The sequence below is a fragment of the Eubalaena glacialis genome, chromosome 18 (assembly GCF_028564815.1).
Source record: "Eubalaena glacialis isolate mEubGla1 chromosome 18, mEubGla1.1.hap2.+ XY, whole genome shotgun sequence".
Lineage (NCBI taxonomy): Eukaryota > Metazoa > Chordata > Mammalia > Artiodactyla > Balaenidae > Eubalaena > Eubalaena glacialis.
The window spans coordinates 12,758,698-12,780,395 of record NC_083733.1 but is presented as its reverse complement, the minus strand read 5'-3'; the positions used below and the strand labels follow the sequence as shown (position 1 = coordinate 12,780,395).

General features: G+C 49.1%; 1 protein-coding gene across 3 annotated transcripts in view; it reads left to right on the top strand.

The window, feature by feature from the left end:
- Positions 1-21,698, top strand: part of ZNRF1 (zinc and ring finger 1) — a 96,573-nt gene that overhangs the window by 71,379 nt on the left and 3,496 nt on the right. For all 3 annotated transcript variants that reach the window (XR_009697826.1, XM_061172773.1, XM_061172772.1), the window contains exons 2-3: positions 11,361-11,456; positions 21,360-21,465. Coding sequence is in view for 2 of the 3 variants with exons in the window: in XM_061172773.1 (XP_061028756.1) it covers positions 11,361-11,456; positions 21,360-21,465 (202 nt within the window). In the remaining variant the exon portion in view is untranslated. The remainder of the gene's footprint in view (positions 1-11,360; positions 11,457-21,359; positions 21,466-21,698) is intronic.

The following is a 21,698-nucleotide window of genomic DNA, read 5'->3' as shown; positions in this document are numbered from 1 at the left end:
ATCCTGGCTTGCCCTTTGGATACTAGACCATCTTCCCCTTTTAACATATAGTCTATCCTTTAATTAAGACATCTCTAAAATAAAAGCCAGGTGTTCATCTGGAGACCACATCCACACTTCTTGAGTCATGATTGGATGCCCCTAAACTTGCCCAAGCATTGTAGGCCATGTGACAAGGGATTATCATTTGACATTCATGTTTCCTGTTCAGTAGCTGGGAACTTGATCACTCTCACACTGAGACTTTCATCTTTTTTGTATTTGTACTTGCTCAGGCTCAGATCATCAGACTATCGTGTCTCTACTTGCCCCCCTCCCCATAATCCCTCTCCTAAACAGTCCTTCCAGGGCCTCTCTCTGGAAGAAATGGGTTAGAGGGTCAAAGGGAATAGGACCAATTAGTAGCTGTAGTTCCTGCTCCTGGCAAACGCTTTTCCCATTCTTCTCTTGGCTGGAATGCTGGTGTTGGGCTCCACCTGGCAGGAGTGCAGCCCAGACTTGCCATGGCGGCAGGTGGGTTTGGAGTCACCAGGCACACGTCCATGTGCACAGCCTGCAGCTCTTCCCTTTGTTCCCACTGTAGATACCTCATTGAACCTGTTCTCCTTTGTAGTAAATGAACAGGATAGATGTATTGAGTATGTGACTGGGATTCAGTCTGTATATTTTAAAAATACTTACATATGTGTTTTTCATATATTCATTGATTCTAAGGCATGTCCATGTCACAGTTTAACAACTAAACACAATTTAACTCTAAAATCAGGATGTGTCATATAATCACACGTTCAAATTATAATTGACAGCTTTTTTCTCTCTCTCGGAGCTTCATACTGGTGTCTGTTAAAATTGATGGCATCTTAGAGTCCACAAAATACATTGTGTAGTGTCAGCTCATTTTTCAGTTCTTTGCCTGAAGAATTTGTGAATTTCCTCAAATAGCCAGATTTACCAGCAAACCTCAGTATATTCAAGTTGCACTGGATGCAGCCAAGTAAAATGGCCACATCACATTTCACATGGCTTTGCTCTGCACAGAGCACTCACACATCCACCTTTGGTTGGGTTTTAGAACTATATTGGACAGTAGGCAGGACGCTATGCAAATATTGCTGAGGAGCTTGTACAAGGCCACCTGACTTAGTGATTGGGAGAGCCTGTTTCTTCTGACTCCTAATATAATTTTCTTTCTTCCAAACCAGTCAGCCTACAATTCAGAAACAGCAAAAATATGTTGGGAGTGGAATCTACCAAGCTTAGAGTAGAGAATAGAGATCACTACTGAGAGAATCTTTATAGTAGGCAACAATTGGGAATCTAAACACCCACAGAAGAAAATAGCTAAGCACAATATATTATCACTATAGAATGCATAGACATTGAAAATGACAAGTATGTGGATTGTTGCTGATACAAAGAGAATGTATATTTAAAAGAGGGAAATATGGATATCCAGTCAGAGAGGATTCTGGGAAGGTGTGACCAGAATGCATGTCTCATCTCTTTGATTCTGATGCCAACCATTGACCTCTTTCAGCAAGCAGGGGCAGGTGGGGCTCAGGGGAGTCAGAAAGGCTGAGTTTCTGAACAAATGCTAAGACAGAAGTTATGGAAGAGGAGGCAAGAGACCCGGAAGATGGAACCAAGACACTTGACATACCAGTAATAGGAGTGCTAAAAGGAGAAAAAGGTAAAGGAAGGGTATATCAGTCAGGACAGGCTAGGACTAGGTTAAAATGTAATAGCAAACAGTCCATAAGCTCAGTAGTTTAACTCAACAAGTTTATTTTCCCCCCATAATGCAGTAGCCAGTATAGGTCTGGGAGGAGGGGGCTCTGCTTATTGTTGTTATTCAGGAACAAAAGGTGATAGAGGCTTCGTCTCAACATGGTAAATCACGAACTAGTACTTAAAGTTGGCTTGGAAGTGCACAGATCACTTCTGCTCCTATTTCATTGGCCAAAGCAAATCACAATCCCACTTTTAACTTCAAAGGGAAGCAAGTATGGTCCTCCCCTATAGATGGAAGGAGGAAAGCTAGAAATATTTGGTGAACGGCACTTCTGACTTACCACTAGGGGAAATAACTAAAGTACATCTAAGTGTATCCTAGTAAAATTTCTTAACTCTTAGGATGCAAAGAAAAGTCTTCCAAGCTTTCAAGCCAAAGGAACATATTATTTACAAAGGAGAAAGAACCACACTGGCATCAGATTTTCTATATGCAACACCAAGAAGCTGAAAGATGGTAGAATTTTATCTACAGACCACTGAGGAAAAAAGGAAGTCAACTCAAGAATCCTATACCCAGACAAACTTTTATCTAACATAGTATTGGAAGTCCTAGCCATAGCAATTAGGCAAGAAAAGAAATAAAACACATCCAAAATCAGAAAGGAAAAAGTAAATTATCAAATGACACCTTTTCCAGTGTTTTATTACGAAAATTTCAAACATACAGAAAAGTGCAAATAAGTTTAACTTATGCATCTTACATTTTGATGCATTTTGTTCTAATGCAGACATTAATACACCTCCCTCTAAATGCTTCATTCAGCCTGTCTATCATTAACTATAGTTCAGTATTTGTTTACACTTTTTTTCTCGTTGAGGTAAAATTTACAAGCAATGAAATCTCAAATCTTAAGTGTACATTCACTGAATTTTGACAAATGCATGCATGTGTGTAACCCAAACCCTCCTCATGACACAGAACATTTTCATGCCGCCAAAAGGTTCTCTGAACCCTTTTTCAATCAATCTCTGCCCCAACTGCTACCCCCTAGAGACAGCTACTGGTCTGATTTGTTCCACCATAGATTAGCTTTCCCTGTTCTAGAACTTTTTACAATTCCAATTGTATGTGCTCTTTTATGCCCTTCACTCAGCATGTTTTTAATATTCATCCATGTTCCATGTATCAGTAGTTCATGATTTTTATTGATGAGTAGTGTTCTATTGCATTCCATGATTATACCACAGTTTATTTATCCATTCCATTGATGATCAATTGGGTTGTTCCTGGGTTTTCTTGTTAAAAATAAGGCTGTGGTGAACATTCTGATAAATATCTATTTGTAGACATATGTTTTCGTTTCTTTTAGGTAATATTTAGATGGGAATTCTTGGGTTAGGCTAGGTGTGTGTTTTGTCTTAGGAACTACCAGACCTTTTCCCAAAGTGATTGTGTCTTTTTACACTCCCTCCAACAATATGAGAGTTCCAGTTGGTCCACACCCTCACCAACATTGTTGTTGTCAATCTTTTAAATTTTAATGTTTGGCATTTTAATAAACAAATGTATTAAAGTTCTCCAGAGAAACAGAACCAATAGGAGATATAGATAAAGAGATTTATTGGTATTATAAGGAATTGACTCATGCAATTATGGTAGCAAGAAGTCCTGTGATCTGCTGTCTGCAAGCAGAAGACCCAGGAAAGCCCACCAGCTTTAGTTCCAGCCCGAGTCTGAAGGCCTGAGAACCAGGAGAAAACCGATGGCGTACAGCCCAATCCAAGGGCAGGAGAATACCAATGTCCCAAAACAAACAGGCAGAGAGCTCAAAATCTCCCTTCCTCTGCCTTTTTATTCTCTTCAGGTCTTCCACGGATTGGATAATGCCATTACTAGGGAGGGCAATCTGCTTTACTCAGTCTACTGATTCAAATGTTAATCTCATCCAGAAACACCCTGACAGACACACCCAGATATAATGTTTAACCAAATATCTGCACACCCCATGACCCAGTCAAGTTGACACATAAAGTTGACCAACACAACAGATAGGTTAAATACACACACAGACACACACACTAATGTATTAAATTGATTTTAAGTATCAGTGTGGCTCTCTCCTCATACCTGCTTATGAGAATTTTATTGGTTGCTGGGGCAACAGGTGAGCCCCAGACCCTAGAACGGAATCTAGAGGCTGAGTCCAGAAGAGAGGTGTTGAAAGAAGCAACAGTCAGAACTGGTGGGCCTTTCCCTAGTCCAGAATGTTCTCCAGGAGAGACTGAACCAGACATCAGCAACTGATAAATTGTGCATTGGTTTCGTTATTTCTTTGATAGAGGGAGAGAGAGTGAGAGAGTGTGTGTCTCTGTGTGTGTGTGTGTGTAGAATGTGATACAGCCTCTGCTCTTGGGGACACATTTCGGTACAGAATTGTAAAAGAAAGTCATCCAGTATTACCCCTTGACCTTTTATTTGTAATAAATCCCATTTAATAAAATTCATTTAGTCAAGTCTCAAAGCATTACAAGGATGTGAGAGGGAAAAATCTAGGCTGCAAGCTAGGAACTGGATGGTAGGGATGGAGTATGGGGGTGGGGCTCCCTGCGCCCCTAGGTGAGAGAAGTTACATCAGCCCCTCACCCAGACATAGGGCCTGCCTGGATAGAGTGGCTTCCTTTACCCTGGTTGCTTCTTTTGATTCTTCTCCCTTTAGGTGATCCCAGAGACAGGCAGAACTGGGGCAGGGCTAAAATAGCGCATCAGCATAGGAGGGAAGGTCTGAGAGGGAACTGGGGCAATGTGTAGAGCACATGTCCTGCCTGCCCGAGAATCAGGTCTTAAAGGAGAAGGTTGCCGTTTTGGAAAATGAGAAAAACTTTCATTTGTACTGCATGATAAATTCTGTAGAGGCTTGAGAGAATTGTTGTAACTTGAGCCGCTTGCCCCCCAACCTTTCCTCAGTTGCTCTCTCAGTCAAATGGAAGCACCTGGGTGAAGTCCGAGGGGCCCAATTAACCTGACCCAGGAAGACGCTTGATGCACATGACCATGTGTGCATTCCTGCGTCACTCTTGGTTCACTTGCCTGACACTACCTCCCTTTGGCCCGGTGGTAACAGGGTTAAGGCCCTGCACCAGGTGCAGGCTTGTCTTTTCTCAGGAGCTTCAGTTTCTGGTCCAGCCAGTCGAATGGCAAGGATTCCTCCACTTAAGCCAGACGCTTGTTGAAAGACAGGAAGCAACTGGGCTCTGGCTGATCACCTCTCTACATAACCTTGGGCTGATATGATGACGAGAGGAAGAAAAAAAATGAGGTCTCCATTAGGATCTCTCTGTCTCCTTGATTGGGGGTGGGGGGATCCTGCAGCAGCATTTGCTTGGTAGAGCCCACCCAGCACAGAATTGGGAGATTGTAGACAAATTCCCCTCGGTGCTCTGTCATTCATTCCTCCCTCATTTTGAGAGGCTGGCAGAAAAGGACTAGGAACCGGGTGAGTTCCCTGTCTCTGCCACAGCCTGGTGGGAGCAAAGGCTTAGGGGAACCGGTGTCAGACTTGGCTGGCAAGCCTGAGCTAGCCGACACCTCCCTTCACGCTGTCAGATGTTAAAGACACAATGCGGGCAGGGCTGCCTCTGAAAAGAGATAAGGCGGGAGAGAGGAAGGCAGCTGGGCACACGTGCTGTCTGCTCACCTGGCTTCCAGGGCATGATGGGTAGAGTCTAGTCTCAGCGCAGTTGGGGAGTGTCCTGAAAACTCCACCTGTAGCTTGCTTTCTCATGAAGCATCTCTTACCCGTGTTTTCTGAGTGCTGATGAGGTCTCATGAAAATTGACAGAAATGATGTTGATTGGATGACTTTGTGGACCATTGTTTGATCTTTGTTTGTGGGGCTGATTTTAATTCAGTTGGGACTTTTTTCCAAAATGGTATCAAAGTTTCCTAGAATTTTTTTAACCTTCAGATGGCTCGTAAAGATCATAGTATTTATTATTACATAGGGCTATTGATGCTGATTCGTGACTGGACAATTATGAGAAAAGATTGGGGTGGTAGAGTGGTAACATCCATTTTGATCATTGGATGACCTCTTGGGAAAGAAGGTGGGAACACTAGTTTCCCCACCCCCCCGCCCCGAGCCTCTCCATATTTTTCCGTCCCTCTTACCTTTTGCCCTTTCTTTTCCATTTAAAAGGTAATTTGCAAACTCAGCGTCTTAGAACCAATGCTATAGGTTCAGTGCCCGAGTGGAAAGCAGAGCTCTGTCCTTCCATATTAACAGAATTCCCAGGAAAAAATTATCAGTTTTGTTACAGTTTATGAGATTATCCAGGACCATGGGTGCTTCAGGAGAAATTGCTGGGATGATGTGGAAGGTTTGAGGTGAATATTTGGTGATACCTTGTGTCTTTGTAGCATTTCACATTCTTTTTTTTTTTTTTTGTAATTTATTTATAAAAATAAATTTTTATAAATTTATAAAAATTTGTGTTGGGTCTTCGTTGCTGTGCGCGGGCTTTCTCTAGTTGCGGCGAGCGGGGGCTACTCTTCGTTGCAGTGTGCAGGCTTCTCATTGCGGTGACTTCTCTTGTTGCGGAGCACAAGCTCTATGCTCGTGGGCTTCAGTAGTTGTGGCTCACGGGCTCAGTAGTTGTGGCTCGCGGGCTCTAGAGTGCAGGCTCAGTCGTTGTGGCGCACGGGCTTAGTTGCTCCGCGGCATGTGGGATCTTCCCGGACCAGGGATCGAACCCGTGTCCCCTGCATTGTCAGGCGGATCCTTAACCACTGCACCACCAGGGAAGCCCTCACATCCTTTTTGCCATGTGTCTCCTCCTCCTGTACCAGTCAGCCTGTCCCACAGCCCGGGGAACATGGTGCACACTGGGTGGTCAGACTTCCTGGTTGTGTGCCAGCTCTGGCGCTCTGGCTGCATTACCTTGGGCAAGTGACCTACCTTGGTGTCCTCTTCTGCAAAATAGAGTTAACGTTAGTACCTACCTCATATTCTGGCAAATGAGAAGACACGTAAAGCCCAGTGGCTGCCCATAGCAACATAAATGCAAGCTATTATTTATCATCATGTGCACAAGTGGGTGCCATAGAGGTTAGACAGGGACCTCAGCGTGTACAGTGGTGCCACGTCGGCTATACAGAAAGTGCCACACACAGTGCTCCAAAGTTCTGTGCTCTGAAGAGATGAGACCAGCGGTGATGGCCACTGGCCACCCCCAGCACACTTTTGCATGACCTGTGGCCAACGTGCCCTGCTGGTCCGTCACCCCCATCTCTCAGCCCACCCCCCAAATCCCTTCTCCAGCCTGTTCCTTCCTCCTTGTTAAGCACTGCTTGGCTTGATGATGATGATACCACTGTCCATTTATTTAGCTTCTTTTTAGTGTGCTTTCAGGTTTCTTATCTCATTTGATCCTCAAAAGGGAGGTAAATGTCTCTATTTTTCAGATGAGGAACTGAGGTCCAGGGAGAGTAGATAACTTGCCAAGGTCTTGAGGCTGGAAAAGCCAGGTTATCTTGGTCTTTCCCACTCATAACAGACCCTGAGTTATTTTTTTGAGCCTTACACACACACACACACACACACAAACACACACACACGCAGAGTTAGGTGATGCAAGTGGTAATGACCCTGCTTTCATTAGAATATAGGTCTCTCCCTACTATAGTGGTGCTTCCTGCAAGACATAATATTTCCCAGCCCACCTCTTTTTTAAAACCCTGTTCCGAGATGTGTTTCCCAACACCACCAAGCAATTAACTTAATTCTGATAGCATCTACCTGGAGATAGCATCAGATCCCACAGGTCAAGGGCTCAGTCCCACAAGACTGCCCCCACTTCAGATGCCAATCACAAGCCCGGGTTGTCACCTCTGCTTCTGCCCAACTGGCTATTGATTGGAGGTTCCCATGCCCCCCCCCACATTTGTTTAATATGCTAGAGTGGCTCCCAGAACTCAGAGAAACATTTTACTTACCAGATCAATGGTTTATTATAAAAGGATGTAACTCAGGAACAGCCCAAGGGGAGAGAAGCACAGGGCAAGGTGTGGGGAAAGGGCACAGGGCCAGCACTGTCTCCAGGCACACCACTCTCCTCAAATCTCCATGTGTGCACCAGCCCGGGAGCTCTCCAGACCCTGTCCTTTTGGAGTTTTATGGGGGCTTCATTACATAGGCATGATTGATTAGATCATTGGCCATTGGTGATTGATCCAACCTCCAGGTCGAGGGTGGGGCTGAAAGTTCCAGGCCTCTAATCACATGGTTGGTTCCCTTGGCAACCAGCCCCCATCCTTAGGTTAACTAGGGCTTTCCAAAGGTCACCTCATTAACATAAACTCTGGTGTGGTTGAAAGGGGCTGGTTATGAATAACAAGACACTCCTTTTCCTCCTTTCACCTTTGGCTCTGGAGCTATTTCAGGAAGTGATGACAGAAAACCAAATATAATTGGTCTTAGGAATTCCAAGGGTTTTAGGAGCTCTATGCCAGAAACGGGACAAAGACCAAATATATACTTCTGACTATAAATCACAATATCACACCTGTGGTCAGCTTTTTCTTCCCTAATGGCAAGGACTTTAGATTGGGAGCTAAGAAATCTGATTCTGGTCTCAGCTCCACCCCTAAGTTGTTTGACTGATGGCCTCACTGGGGTCTCTTTCTTTATCTGTACAGTGAGAGGATTGGTCTAAACCTGTGAGTCTCAACTTGTTTTTTCCTAGGACGTAAACATCGGGTGACATTCCTTCCTAGACCTTCTTGTGGGGTGGTCTTCTTCCCAGCGCCGTAGCCGTAACTCGACCCCTCTCCTGTACTCAAGGAGTCACATTGGGATGTGAGGGTTTGAATGATGCTATTGTAGCAACAACAATGACTCTGTCCTGAGTTATCAGAAAAGTGAGTAATGTACGAGGTGAAGGGCTTTTCTTTAGTAAGAAATCACTTTACCACCTCCCGGTGGCTGCATCAGGACATAGTGTTAGAGGACCTGTCAGGAGCACGTCCATCCTGGCCTGCCCGCAGCCCTGAGCCCTCAGCCCGCAGACAGGGTACTAACTTAGCACGTTTAAAGTGGAAGCATCCTGTAGTCAAAGTGTTGCAAAACCTTGGTCTTTTTAAAATATTTTTTAAATAAATTTTTTATTTTTATTTTTTTGGCCGCACCGCGCAGCATGTTGGGATCTCAGTTCCCCGACCAGGGATCGAACCCGTGCCCCTTGCATTGGAAGCGCGGAGTCTTAACCACTGGACCGCCAGGGAAGACCCAACCTTGGTCTTTTGAGTCAGAAAAAAGGGTGAACAAATCTCCCAATGGCTGGTCATTCTATGGAATGTTATTTAAGTATTGGTTTATTTGCAGGGCACAGGCATGAGGGTAGATTCAAGGGTACAGAGGGACTTGGGTTAGATGTGAAGAGCATCCTCATTCTATGAGACTCGAGTTCATTACTCACCTGTGCCAGGAAACTGGGGATGGACCCTCCCCCATCACGTTTCTTTTCTGTCTTCTGGTTTTGTCATTAATGGATTCATAAGCATCCAGAGATCAGAAAATACAGCCCTTTCTCAAAGCTTGGCCAGAGTCCTTGGGATGGTAGCACTTCCAAGAATTTTTAGCCAAGACACTTAGATGCTAAAGCTCTTTGAGGAAAGGGGTTGGAGGAATGGGAACAGTGCCACGGAGTCTGAGGTCCACATTGCCTGGAGTGAACCGGACTGTGGATTTTCTGTCTGGTCCTGTAGCTCAGAGCATTGTCACTGAAGAGAGGAGGGTTTGGAGAAGGCTTCAAGCAAAGTGCTTGTGCCCTACACAGACACGTGGGAGCCAGCTTGCTTCCTGTCTCAGCACCACCAGCTGCCAGAGTAGAGGGCTTTCCATACAGAATGAGCGACTCCCCTCGGGAAGGACACTGGTGAAGGTGTGAACTCCTCTTCTCCTGGAGCAGCTAACAGTCAACATGAACCCTCGCCTCATGAACAGTAAATATTGCTGATAGATATTACCAGCATCCAGTGAAACTGTGCGTGGGACATTTTGACTGCAAATTAACAGAAAAGTCTGATCTTCACAACAATATTCTGGTGTGCTGTATTTGACCTAGGAATTCCAGACTGAGAAAGTAGGGATTATGGTCACAAAAGGGAGCAGCTGTGATGTTTAAAATTTGATGTGGACAAATAAATAGATAACTTTTCAATCTTTCTGGTAGAATGGAAAAGAAGTAATCCATTTGAAAGTAATTTTTATTTTTATTTTTTTTTAATTTATTTTTGGCTGCGTTGGGTCTTCGTTGCTGCGCGCGGGCTTTCTCTAGTTGTGGCGAGCAGGGGCTACTCTTCGTTGTGGTGCGCAGGCTTCTCATTGCAGTGGCTTCTCTTGTTGCGGAGCACGGGCTCTAGGCGCACGGGCTCTAGGCGCACAGGCTTCAGTAGTTGTGGCACGCGGGCTCAGTAGTTGTGGCTTGCGGGCTCTAGAGCGCAGGCTCAGTAGCTGTGGCGCACGGGCTTAGTTGCTCCGCAGCATGTGGGATCTTCCCGGACCAGGACTCGAACCCGTGTCCCCTGCATTGGCAGGCGGATTCTTAACCACTGTGCCACCAGGGAAGTCCAGTAATTTTTATTTTATTTTTTATTTTTTGGCTGCAACGTGCGGCTTGTGGGATCTTAGTTCCCCGAGCAGGGGTCAAACCCAGGCCTTTGGCATTGAAAGCACACAGTCCTAACCACTGGACCGCCAGGCAATTCCCCATTTGAAAGCAATTTTAATAAAAGTAAAATGGGGGAAATTGACAATAGTGGATCTGTATTTATCTATAAAAATAGATCAAAAAATAATTTATTAAAAAATAGATCAAAGGACTAGGTTTACTTAATGGAGTTCAGCTCAGAAGATTCTCAACCAAAGTCTCCAATACTGATACAGTTCCGATGACACTCCCTGGGTGTATAAGCAAACTTCCTCGGGAATAAAACAGCAGGGTCTGTCGCCTATCATTGTGAAACAGCTGTTACTCTTGGTGGCATATGGCCAAGGCATGTGTGGCATTTGGGAGTGCTCTGGAGGGCCACTCTGTGGCTCGCACACTTTCGGAGGACAGCTGCCTGAGCCACGGGAGGAAAGGTGGCTCTGGATGAGGGATGGAGGTGCCCAGGACTCTAGGGATTCCTTCCACAGGTGATCCAGCCAAGTGGTTTGAGGGCTGGGAGGCGGAAGGGTGTTAAATTAAACTCTTATTATTCAAAGACAGATTATTTGGTTGCCTTGATTAGATCGATGCCTCCCTGTCCCCATTGCCCACTGGACCCCCTTGGGAAAGGGTATAAAAGAAAATAAAACTCAAATCAGCTGTCAGTGACTTCTGATAAACTTCAGCAAGGGGCATGACAAGGGTGAGCCCCAGTGAAAAAATGGGAATTGGAGGCTGTAATCAGAAAACAAAATGTTGCCTGCCTTTAATGAAGAAGTCAGCTGTAGGATGTATCTAGACTGTAATTCGCCATTTTGACCCTGACCCCACAATGGACAGAGTCACCTAAGAGTTTCCACATTTATGATGGATATGTTTGGTTTGGAAAAAAACATTTCATTCTATTTCCTCTTTTTCAGGTTTCAAGTGCCCCATTTGCTCCAAGTCTGTGGCTTCCGATGAGATGGAAATGCACTTTATAATGTGTCTGAGCAAACCTCGCCTCTCCTACAACGGTAAGAGCTTGGCTGGGGCGGGAGGTGTGGGGGGAGCTCTGAGCAAGGGTCTTTCCAGCCTCCCTGGCTCTGGGCAGCATGTTCACCCCGCCTTCCGGCAAGAGGAGTGGAGCAGGGAGGATGGCACAGGGGTGGGGTCTGGAAGTCCCTTGGGTGGCCAATTAGCCCTGCCCTTTCTTCCACCCACTTAGTTCCTTGCATCTCTGGTCGGGAGACAGGCCTTGGTCACACAGCTGACAGCAGAGGGCCCAACAGGAGCGCCAGCCCTCTGTGGGGAAGGGAGTCTGGGCTGTGCCTTGCACACAGTGCTTCAGCCTGACTCTCCACGGTAGAGCGGGTGTGATTTGTGGACACCTTTGGGGATTGAGAATGCTGACCTGCCACCTCATCGCTGCCCCGAGGCTGTGCTGCTTCCTGCCTTGGAGGTGGCCGCGGGGCTGAGCAGTGAGTACAACGGGGGACTCAGTGAAACCCCCCCGCCACGGCGTCTCTGTGGACAGAACGAGGGTCAGCACCTGCCTGGTTTACTTTGGGGAAGGCTTGGAGCCTAGCTGTTCTGGGTGCAGAGCCTGCCTTGGCCACTTCCTTACTGGCTGTGCGGTCTTGAACAAGTGCTCAGTTTGCAGAGCCTTGGTTTTCTGGTCCCTAAAATGGGGATTTCAGTACAGGGTTCATAGGATTTTTGTCAGAATAAAGTGAGATATTACACATAAAAGCTTTCAGTCCGGAGCCTGACACGTGGTCAGCGCTCAGGAAGTTACAGCCGCCCCGAGAGATGCAAGGCCGTCCCTGGGGTTCTTTTCATCCTTTTCTGAAGTGGACTGACTGCTCTTGAGTTCCTTGCACCCTGTGCTGCCAGTGACTCTTGGGCTTTCCATCCTTACGTGCTTAGTTTGGTCTTCAAACCATGTTCCTCAGAGAACTGTGTCTTCTACGAGAATGGGCACTGGATCTGAGAGGGGTGCGCCCGACCTGACCCCAACCCTGGCCTGCCTTGTAGGTTAGAGTCACGGCGATGCTTAGGAAGACAGCGCTGAGATTTCTCAGGGCCCCAGGACCGGGCAGGAGGTGGACCCGCATCACCTGACCCCCATCCTGTCCATGAAAGTTTCCCAGGTCGACTCTCTTTACAGACCTTCCTTGGGCTCCTGCCTCCTCAGACCCACCTGTGTAGGCCAGATAATTCCAGATTGTTCCTGCAAAATTAATCTGACGAATCTGATCCACTTGATTCTCCTGAAGACACGTCCTGCTATTCTCTTATCTCTTTTCTTGCACCGCCAACAGATTCTGGACGTGGGCCGGCTGGCCGGTTACCCTTTGTCTCAGATACACATGGTCTGGTGACCTTTGCCATCTCTGAGCCCAGGTGTCCTTCCCTTTCCTCTCCTCCCTGGTTGTCCAGGGAGCCCCCGTTCTCCCCAGGGGACAGCCTCTCCCGTACCTGGGGACTGACTGATGCTGAGTCTCTGAGTCTTGTCCCTTGAGCTCTGGGCTCCCCGTCAGGCTCGTCGAGGATGCTCAGCTCCACTTTGTTCCTTGTCTCTGCCTGGGACCAGGGAGCGAGAGGAGTCTTCCCCAGAGGCTGACAGCCCTCCCCCGCCGTGGCCTCAGAAACCGTGTTCACTTATTTCCCACGTGCGCAGCACCCCCGTGAAGGCTGCTTTTTGTCCCGTGGGGCGCTGGGCAGAGTTCTCTGTGGACACTGCCTTGCTGTCATGAGAACACAAAGCAGTCTCAGAGTGGGCTCACCCGACAGGCCTGGGCTCTTGGCGTCATGAGGGAGAACTTTGCAGGGCAGCTGTGGAGGGCAGAGCGCTCTTGGGGCCACTCTGTAAGGAGGACTCACATGCCCAGCTTGGACAGTGGGGGAGGTGAGGGCATGGGCTTCTCTCCTGGGGAACTGCCCGGGATACCTGCAGCGCCTCTTCCATGTGAGCACATACGTGCCAGTGCTGCCATAGGTGTCCTCCTTGCCTTTCCTCTTTGCCTCCAAAGAGAGGCAGCCCTGGAGAGCAGGCCTGACAGCCCAGCCCGAGCACAGGTCACCTGCAGAAGCCACGCTCAGAGTCAGAGTCTCCTTAGAGGAAGCAGAGGTTGGTCAACCAGTCTGAGGCATAACCGTGGCTGTTCTTGGTCTCTTCCCACTTTTTCCTTCCTCTTATTGAAAAGCCACCTCTTTGCGGGGGTGGGGCGTGTGTGTGTGTGAGAGAGTGTGAGTGTGCGTGTAAATTATAAGCTTTAAACTGGAAGATCTCTTTTGCAAAAGCCAGTCCTTTACCACCTGAGGCAAAGAAAGGCAGGTTGTTCCTGGTCCCATCAGTGGAATTTGTCTTAAGGCGAGGAAAGTGCTTCAGAAACAGTGGCCTGGCCCCTCCATCATGGCTGGATTCCTCACATTCAGTCTTTGTCTTTTCTAAAGACACCTAACCCTTCCAGATAAGAGAAAGGCATTTGTCACTTGGGGTTTGTATATGGAGTGTGAGTCTCCGGGCTGGTCTAGGGCCTGTTTTAGTTCAGATAAGGAAGGCATGGGCCTTTCGGGGCCTTAGGCCAAAATCCCAGGTCTAGGTATTTATTTTGGTTTTGCCAGTAACATATTTTACCAGTGATTTCTTATCATCCTGACCTCCCCAGCTTCACTTTATCTTTTCTACCAAAAAAGAAAAAAGTGAAGAGACTTAAAGCGTTTGTGAGGTGTAGAACTCCCAGAATCTTCCTGGAAAGGGGAGAATCTGAGACTTTCTTAGTGGATTAAGAAGTGCTATATTCTTGTGAAGATTCACTGGAATTCCTGGTGACTCCCATATACACACACACACACACACACACACACACACACACACACCCTTCCTGTAGCTGCTGGCACCAATTGGGGAAATTTTTAGGAAATTTATAGCGGTTATATAAGATGAAATTTAATTAACCACCAAAGGGGGGAAAAAAAGTAGAAACCTCCTAAATGAGGCAGATAGAAAGTAGTATTTTTCTTATTATGAGGGTTGGCCTGAGCCGTGGGTTGGAAGGCCTCCAGTAGCCGCCTGCCAGATTTAAAAAAAAAAAAAAAAGCCAGTTTTGGAAAGGCAAGACTAGTTTAACTGGTTGACCCAGTGCTCAAGAGAAATGTGAAGACCAGTAACTGGTGCTTCCCAGCAGGCACCTGGTTTGTGAGTCCTGGTGACCCATTCGGAGGGGTAGGGAAGGGAGCTGCACCGCAGAGCACAGAATCTTCTATCCTCCGTTCTCTTCAGTGGGCAGCTCTGAACCCAGGACCTCTCAAAGATGAGGACAGAGTTGGGGGGACCCCTTTCTGCAGGTAAATGTGGTCAGCTTGATTGGGCCTTGTAATTTCTCTTCCTTTCCAATATCTGTTTGTGGTTCTGAGACTGGGGGAACTTGCATCCTCAAGAACATGCACTCAGATTTTGACCATCATACTGGTCAGCCAGCAAAACGAGCCTCGAGATGAGGGGCCTGATTCTGCTATGAACAGAAGAGAGTCAAAGTACTGGAGTGGAGGGGGGTCGTGACAGATGACTGATTGTCCATTGAAAGCCGAGGAGACCCTGGTTCCAGGACCAGCCAGGGGTCCTTGGCTCTGGGAGAGTCTGGCGTGTGGCAGGTCCATTTGCCAGCAGTATTAAGAGAGCTTGATGGCTGTCAAAGCAGCTTCAAAAGTTCCTCTCCCCCTTGCTTTCTTCTGGGACGCAGAGCCATGCCCTGCTTCTTAGGTCCTGACCATCCATCCCTCCTCTCTACTGAAAGTCGTTGCCCCCAACTTCAGGGCTCTTGAAATGATAAATGTCACACAAGGTTTCTTTAAAGGAAAGGGAATCTGGCTCCCCCCAAAGCAGGAATGCCTCCTGCTAGTTTACCCCCAGCCAGCAGACCTGTGTAAATAGTGCTTGTTTGGCCTGTGTCTCTGCTCTCAGGGGTCCTGTGGTTGGGATGGAAGTGCCTTTTCTTGGGCCTTGGGGAGCCAGGTTCCGGCCGGGGAGTTTGCCCAGCCCGGTGGGGCACTGCCAGGAGCTATTGTTCGATGCCCAGCAGCGGCTGAGTCTGGCTGCGAGGTGTCTGTCCGGAGGGAAGGGAGGAGGAGAACTCCCGGCAGGCCGCTGGGTGAATGAGGAGTGGCTGGGAGGGAGACCGGAGGAGAGGGGACTGAATGGGGTCACAGGGCAGCCTCTGTAAACATGAAGCCCTGCGGGCCTGAGGGCTCCCCGCTCTGCCTTTCGTGATCGCAGCCCACCTCGTCAGAACAGTTGGATCCAGGACAGTTGGGTCGTGCCTCACAGTCTGTGGGATGGGGTGGAGACGCCACTGCTGGTAGGGGAGCTCTCTACTCAAAGTCTCCCCTTTGCCTGGAGATTTCCCAAGAAGGGAGCTGGCGACGCCTGGCGGTGGTGGCACTGCCCCTTCCTGTCCCCCAGGAAGCTGGGCCAGCAGCTCTGCGCGTGCCGAAGGGTCTACCAGCCTGGGCTCTTCCACACCTAGGCGGGAAATGAGGCCGGCGGTGGAGCCTTTGTTTCTGAGTCATTTGCTGGGGGTTCTCTCTCTGGCGCCCACCTTCCTTCCTCCCAGGACCGTGACTGCCATCAAGCAGCAAGTGGCAGTGGGCTCTGTGCGGCCCCGCTCAGCTGCACCGCACCAGCCTTCCCTCCATGCCGCCGGCAGCTCTGCGGGTCCCCTCGGGGGACGTCGAGCCTGTGCTCTCTGCAGGGCAGCAGTGCAGCTCCCTCAGCCTGGCCTGTTCATGCTGAGCGCCCAGGTTCCTGCACCACGTTCACAAAGAGAAAGATCTGAAGCTGTCTGTGAGACGGGTGGTGGTTTCCAGCCGCAAGGAAGAGACTCTACTGCCTGGTCTTCTAAGGAAAGGAGGCAGGGTGGCCAAGTGGAAGGAACTTGGCGTGGGAGTCATGGCCACTTACCAGCTGCCTGAGCTGAAGCACAGACCCCCCCAGGGTCTTTAGGATTCACTGAGATGTGTGTGCGACATTTGTGGCATACAGCTGGCCCCAAAGAAGTGAGGGCTCCTTTTTCTCCTCCTCCTCGATCACTTTTCTCAGATAAACAGCAGCTGTCAGGGAGGGGGCAGAAGTGTGCCATCACTTCCCACCACAGCGCTGTCACAGAGAGCATTGCCTGCCACTCTGGGCTGGCTAGAGGGCCAGGCATTGGCACCATGAGCACCACCCCTCAGGCCAGGCACACTTCTGCACTCTCCCCTGGGCAGGGCCGTTGGCTTTGCACACGGTGTCGGGAAGCTGGCGGCTGTGGGTGCTTGAGAGGCGGTAAGAAAAAGGAAGAAAGCACAGCTTGGTTCTGTGTTCTCATCAGCCAGCATCGGTTGAGCCCCCCTCCTCTGGGACCTTGGGTGCCCAGGGGCGTTTGGGTCCATCTGCAGAGTGGCCTTAACTTGTGCCAGGCTCGGGGCCCTCGGCTTCAGACTGCAAGGTCCCTCCGACAGCGGACAGCAGGCTCCCATCACAAGAGTGCGGAAGTCTCGTAGGATCTGGGTGATAGCCAGGCTTCAGCTTCAGCCATTTCCCCTCGCCTGCTAGGCGCCCAGGGACATCTGGGGGCTGCTGATTCCTAGAGCCCGGGGATTGGGACGGGAAGTTTTACCCAACCCACTCAGGCCTGTGGCTGGATTCGGGCTCCTCCTGCCTTCCGCTGTGGGGAGATGGTGCTCCCCGGGCACTGCGCTGGTTGTGAGCACTCCCTGCTGCCCCGCGCTCTCAGGGTCCCAGCCCTGGCTCCTCTTCATCCCAGCACCCCTCAGGCAGCCTTTTGCAGCCAGGGCTCTGGGTGCTGGTGAAATGTGCTCCCCACTGTGCCAGCCTGGCGGGCAGCTGTGCGGTTTAGTTCTTCCCATCCGTGCTGCAGACCCAGGCTGGCTGCTAAGCACTGTGCACGAAGGTGCTCTGTAATGGGTTGTGTGGTGGCGATCGACTGTTCGTAAGAAAAGTCTAGCGTCTAGCCTCCATGCGCTCAAGTCTGAGTCCTTGATGAGAAGATGAACCGCCCTTGTGCCTCCTTCTCCTTCCCCTTCCCCTAGTGATACCTAGCGAGAAAAGAGAGGAGAGTCCAGTCCAGTCCCGCTGAAGAAGCAAGCCCCAGGTCTCATCCCCTTGCCTGGCTCCCGCCCCCTATCCCAGCCTGGACCTGACAGGACAGACAGAGCACAGCTCATGCAGAAAACTGTTTGGGACTGAGGGAATTCTGACTTGCCCCTGGGCTCACAGCTGACTTACCCATCAGAAGGGGACGCTGATTCGGAATCAGTAATGTTGCTGTGCTCCCAAGGAAATCATCCATAAGTGAGGAGGGAAGCATGGAAAAGGGGCTGTATCCCAGATCCTCACTTTACAGATGAGATGCTGGGGACAGAGAGAGTGGGAATAAATGCCCAAGAAGGTCTGCAGTATGACTGCCTTCTCAGAGCTGGTCTGTTTTTCCTCCCGTCATTATTGGAGTTTTTTCCTCCCAGTATTTTATTATGAAAAATGTCAAACGTACAGCAAAGTTGAGAGTTTTGCAGTGAACACCAAAATACCCCCCACCTAGAGTCTACATTATACTGTACTTGCTCTATCACATGTCTCTCCACCCACCAATCCATATTATCCTTTTGATACATTTCAGAGTGAAATGAAAACACTCGTCTGTTTCTTTATTGGGGGTTGTTAATTATAAAAGTAATGCCTGTTCAAGCAATTCAAAAATATATAAAAATATTTTTCTTCTAATCCTCCTTTCCTCCACCACTACTTAAGTGTGTGTTTCCCTCCAGACTTTTTCCTGTGCTTCCACACACACAAATATTTAAATGTGTATGGTATCTAGTGCTTTTATAAAAATGGGATCATACCCTTTTACAGATGTGCCACTTGCCATGTTTGGAGTCTGAGGTTACACTCCAGTGGCAGACTGACTGTGTGCTGTCTGCTTTTCCCTCCACGTCGCCCTTTCAGGTGGGCTTTGGGGCTTTGGGTTAGGCAGATCTTAACAGAGAAGATAACCACAGGCTGTCCTGGTGGCCTGGAAGCTGAAAGTGACTTCTCTCCCAGCTCTTGTGCATAAGGACTTAAGTATTGAGTTGATTCTATCTTAGTTGTTTTCCTTGGGGTTCCTGATGGGGGGCTCTGAGTCACCGTAGCCTTCTAGGCCATGAAGTATCCTCATTTTATGGGCCCTAGATGTTTCCCCTTCCACTAAAGTAATCAGAGGGCACAAAGAAACCATAGTGGTGGAGGGCAGCCCCACAGAGGGTCCCCGTCCCTGCCCCATTCATGAGCCCTCTGACTTCGGCAAGGTGTCTGATCCTCTGGCTGCAGTGTCCCCGTTTGCAAAACAGGAATAACACCGTGTGCCCTGCCTGGCTTGTAAGATCCTGAGGCTCACTGAACGCACATGAAATCTCAGTGTGTATCATTGGCAGTGTTCACGATCAATTAAAACCTTTCATAAGTGGAGAATTACCCTGCTTCAGGCTTTGCTTTCTTTACATCCAGAACCTGTTCTCAGGGTATTTCTCCTGTGGTTTTGAGAACTTCTGGGTAACCTTTTGCTGACTTCACCTCCTTCACCTGCCTTTCAAATATTAGAATTCACCTGGGTTCAGTCGTCTGCCTTCTTTAGATTTGTCTAAGCTCTTTATCCCACATCTACCCCTGTTGCCCACATCTCTCCTCTAAACCCCAGATCTGGACTCGAATGGACTCCAGCAGGTTTCCATTAGTGCGTCCTGGGGGAGACGCCTGCTCAGCGCCTACCACCCAGCTATGAGCTCATCATTACTTCCCAAGCTGGCCCTCCTCCTGGCTCCCTCTCGCTCTGACAAGCGTCTGCTCCCCTCCCCTGCCCCCCGTTTGCCCAGCTGCCCCAATTCATGCCATCTACCTCCCCCCATTCATGCCATCCACCTCCCCCCATTGCTGGTGCCGGCCTTGAGTTCATCTCTCCTGCACCACAGCGTTAGCCTCCATAGCGGGCTCCCCATCTGTGGGCTCTTCCAGTCATTTCCAGTAGTTTCAGGAGACTAGATGTGATCAGTGCGTCTCCAAGGCCCTTCAGTGACCCAGATAAAGCCCAGGTAGCACAGCAGGATACAAGTCCATCCTCAGGAAGTTGGTCTCACCTACCCCACCGTGGCCCCAGGACTCTGCACCTACCACAGCAAACGTCCTGCCTTGCCAGGTGCACAGATGCTGTCCCCCTTTGCCTGGAATATCCCTCCCTGAACAGTTCCCACCCCGATTCAGCGTCTCCCGTACTTCTCACATCTGGATCTATGTGCGTCGTAAGACTTCCAGGAATTCCTGTGCTGTTCATTTCCGTCTTCTTGTTCCGCCGCCCCTGCTAGACTATGAGTTTCTTGATTCCTGAGACCGTGGCTTATTCACTGAGTCGCCAGTGCCCAGAATGTCATAGAAATGTCGTAGGGGATGCTGGCTCGGCCCCCTGTTCTGCTTGGGCTGTTCTGGTCACGGCTTCGCTTGGGGCCGTGGTGGGCAGCAGCTTCCTTCCATTCATTCTTTTCTGGTGGGGTGTGGGGTGTCTTTTTAAAATATTTAACTGAGTTAAAATTTGTATAACACACACGTAACCATTTTCACATGTACAGTGTAGTAGCATTTGGGACATTCACAATGTTGTGCAACCACCATCTCTGTCTAGTTCCAAACATTTCATCATCCCAGAAGGAACTCCTTGCATGCTTCCACTTACATGAAGGATCTAAAGCAGTCAACCCCATAGAACCAGAGAGTAGAAGTGTGGTTGACAGTGGAGAGGGAAACAGGCAGTTGCTATTCAACTGGCAGAAAGTTTCAGTTATGGGACTTCCCTGGTGGTCCAGTGGTTAAGACTCCTCGTTCCCATTGCAGGGGGACCGGGTTCGATCCCTGGTTCAGGAACTAGATCCTGCATGCCACAACTAAAACCTGGTGCAGCCAAATAAATAAATATTTGGGAGGAAAAAAAAGCTGATAATGTGACTTTTAAAAAAAAAAAATTTCAGTTATGCAATATGTATAAGTCTAGAGGTCTGCTCTGCAGCATGGTACCTATAACAATAGTATGCTTAGTACTCTTACATTTTTATTAAGAGGGTAGATCTCATGTTAAGAGATCTCATGTTACCACAAGAAAAACAAAGGAAAATCCCTTACTCATTAAGCAGTCACTCCCCAGTGCCCCCTGCCCCCAGCCCCTGACCTACTTTTTGTCTCTGGATTTGCCTCTTCTGGACATTTCACATAAACGGGATCACACAGCAGGTGGCCTTTCGCATCTGGCTCCTTCCCCTCAGCACCATGTTTTCGAGGTGCATCCACGTTGCAGCAGGCGTCAGCTCTTCACCCCTTTCCTGGCTAAGTGGATACGCCGTTGTGTGGGTCCACGCGGTTCATTTCTCCATTCATCCGCTGGCGGACATTTGGGTTGTTCCCACCTTTGGCTCTTGTGAATAATGCTGCCGTGGACACACACGTACGCGTATTTGCTGGGGTACCTCTTTCTTCCGTTCACCCTTGCCTCGTACCACTCTCCTCATCACCATTTTTTTCCAAACCAGAAATCCAGTGCACCTGGTCTGTGTGTATGTTTAGGGGGAAAGTCTGTTCAGGGAACCATTCTGTCTCGTGCTGCCTCTGCTGCATGTCTCCTCTCCAAGCCTTTTTCGTCCTTCATCGCCTGGGCCGCTTACTTGGTGATTAATCCCATTTTGTCTTCAGGTAGTTAGCGTGTGGTTTGCATGTCTTGTGTCCACAGTGAGGACCTTCACGTCAAGGTCCCTCTTGGGCTTTCGCTGACTCAGGTGACCCATGCAGTCCCAAGCAGCTCCTAGACCCCTGCCTGCTGGTGACTGACCCCCTGCTCTCCCCTGTCCCCCCTTTGCAGATGACGTGCTGACTAAAGATGCGGGTGAGTGTGTGATCTGCCTGGAGGAGCTGCTTCAGGGGGACACGATAGCCAGGCTGCCCTGCCTGTGCATTTATCACAAAAGGTACGAGAGGGCCGGCAGGGCCAGCTTAGCTGCACCCCAGACCCCAGAGGGCTCCTTCCCTGTGGGTGGGGGGAGAGAAGGGCAGACTGTCACTAGCCACCCCGTCCCCCAGTACTCTGAGTGGAGTCGAGGCAGAGGTCAGCAGGTGGGGAGTTCTGGACGTGCTGAGCGCAGAGCCTGGGTGGCGGGGCCGACGGGGAGGCCTGTGGAGCCCCTGCCCCCTGGAAGGTTGA